This window comes from Hyla sarda, chromosome 9 (genome assembly GCF_029499605.1).
Source record: "Hyla sarda isolate aHylSar1 chromosome 9, aHylSar1.hap1, whole genome shotgun sequence".
Lineage (NCBI taxonomy): Eukaryota > Metazoa > Chordata > Amphibia > Anura > Hylidae > Hyla > Hyla sarda.
In genome coordinates this window covers 28,792,817-28,795,316 of record NC_079197.1, presented here as the reverse complement: position 1 = coordinate 28,795,316, position 2,500 = coordinate 28,792,817, and the positions used below count along the sequence as shown (strand labels likewise).

Sequence of the window (2,500 nt, the reverse complement as noted above, 5' to 3'; positions counted from 1 at the left end):
AAGCTGGGCACCTAGGCTATATTGACTCAGGTGTCAGGACTCTTTATTTTAATTATAACCTGCCCTTTTTTTTTTTTATTCCTTGGGAAAGGGAAAAAAATGGGGCATAAGAATCCAGAAATAAGGGTTTGTTCCCCCCCTGTACCCCCTCCCCCCTTTTCTAAAGTTATTGGGAAAGGATAGGACTGAGAAAGTCTGGCACTACTTAATTTGTAGAAGGAGCCGCATCACTCGTGCGGAAGGATACACTGTAGAGTTCAAATGTCAGCAAGTTTGTAGAAAGAAAGAGAGAGAGAGAGAGGAGGTGACTGGGTGGAGTATCCATCCGCTGAGCAATCCCTGCTGTATGCTGCTCTGCAGGACTGTGCATGGCACACAGGCTCAGGCTGTCTCTCCCTGGACATCCTACACAGGTTCTTCCCTGGGATCTGTCACCCCCTCCCCTTCCACCCTGGCTTTTAGAGAGCACCTCTGTCACTCACCCCATTACCTCTCACTCTACCCCCTGCACCCTTGGATTTCTCCCCCCCTCTCCCTCAATACAAAGGCAGGTGATCCCATCTGCCCCCCTCTTTGTGTTGTGTATGCAGCTCCTGTGGATCCTTCTTCAGTCATGACCATCTGAATCCCCTCCATCCATCCATCCATGCAGGATCTGGGATAAGGACTCTTCTCCTTGCAGGCTGCCTGAACTTGCTGTGAAGTTGACTCTCTCACTAGTATTATTCCTATTTTTTTTTGCTGCTTCATCCTTGTCATGGATATTGCAACAGGTCCCGAGTCCTTGGAGAGGTGCTTTAACAGGGGGCAGAGTGACTGTGCCAAGATGCTGGACAATATTAAAATGGAAGATCACCCACTCAGGGCTGGCACTGCTACATTAGGAGTTTTACTGGGTAAGTGTTTGGTTTTTTTTTTATATTCAGGAGTTAGCACTGTGAACTTCAAGCAGGACTTTAACGTCTTCCCTCCTGTTTCCTAAAGACATTAGGTAATGGGCACTGTGTCCAAACTTACATAACACGCTAAAACAGTGTTTCCCAGCCAGGGTGCCTCCAGCTGTTGCAAAACTACAACTCCCAGCATGCCCGGACAGCCTTCGGCTGTCCGGGCATGCTGGGAGTTGTAGTTTTGCAACAGCTGGAGGCACCCTGGATGGGAAACACCGCCCTAAAATCTGCTCTGCCTAGTCCAGACTGAGATCAGGAAGTAACGATAGTGCTGAACAACTTAAGTGTCTCCCATGAGAAGTGTCACTATGGCTGGAGGTGTAGGTGCCAAGTGTGGCGTTGTGTATGTTAGATACAGTGTGTACACACGTGTCTGGGATAGTGTGGATGTCAACAAACCTGTGCACCAAAGTCCCAGCACTTTATAGGAACTCACTTTGTCTATTCTCATCTAGAGTCGTAAAAGCATAAAAGATGTAGCAGAGGTGAGTTTGTCTTTTTGGAATGGCTCATTGTGATCTTATAGGTTTTGTATTATGAACTTTTTACACAATTATTATGCAACTCATGAAGTTGACGAGTCAGCTCTGCTACATCTGTACAGTAAAGGGGTAGAAGCATAGAGAAAATAATAATAATAATAATAATAATGTCTGTACAGTAAAGGGTAGAAGCATAGAGAAAATAATAATAATAATAATAATAATAATAATGTATGTACAGTAAAGGGTAGAAGCATAGAGAAAATAATAATAATAATAATAATAATAATGTCTGTACAGTAAAGGGTAGAAGCATAGAGAAAATAATAATAATAATAATAATGTATGTACAGTAAAGGGTAGAAGCATAGAGAAAATAATAATAATAATAATAATGTCTGTACAGTAAAGGGTAGAAGCATAGATCAAATAATAAAAATAATAATAATAATGTCTGTACAGTAAAGGGTAGAAGCATAGAGAAAATAATAATAATAATAATAATAATAATGTATGTACAGTAAAGGGTAGAAGCATAGAGAAAATAATAATAATAATAATAATGTCTGTACAGTAAAGGGTAGAAGCATAGATCAAATAATAAAAATAATAATAATAATAATGTCTGTACAGTAAAGGGTAGAAGCATAGAGCAAATAATAATAATAATAATAATAATAATAATAATAATAATAATAAGAATAATGTATGTACAGTAAAGGGTAGAAGCATAGAGAAAATAATAATAATAATAATAATAATGTCTGTACAGTAAAGGGTAGAAGCATAGAGCAAATAATAATAATGTCTGTACAGTATAGGGTAGAAGCATAGAGCAAATAATAATAATAATGTATGTACAGTAAAGGGTAGAAGCATAGAGCAAATAATAATAATAATGTCTGTACAGTATAGGGTAGAAGCATAGAGCAAATAATAATAATAATGTATGTACAGTAAAGGGTAGAAGCATAGAGCAAATAATAATAATAATGTATGTACAGTAAAGGGTAGAAGCATAGAGCAAATAATAATAATAATAATAATAATAATAATAATAATAATAGT

General features: G+C 38.0%; 1 protein-coding gene across 4 annotated transcripts in view; it reads left to right on the top strand.

Moving 5' to 3' along the window:
• LMX1B (LIM homeobox transcription factor 1 beta) overlaps window positions 1–2,500 on the top strand; it is a 176,292-nt gene that overhangs the window by 4,160 nt on the left and 169,632 nt on the right. Inside the window, exon 2 of one of the 4 annotated variants that reach the window (XM_056540963.1) lies at window positions 774–896. In XM_056540963.1, coding sequence (XP_056396938.1) covers window positions 827–896 — 70 coding nt within the window. In that variant the 5' untranslated portion in view covers window positions 774–826. Of the gene's footprint in view, window positions 1–417; window positions 897–2,500 lie in introns of those variants that run through there. The other 3 variants (XM_056540964.1, XM_056540962.1, XM_056540961.1) reach the window with 3 other exon arrangements.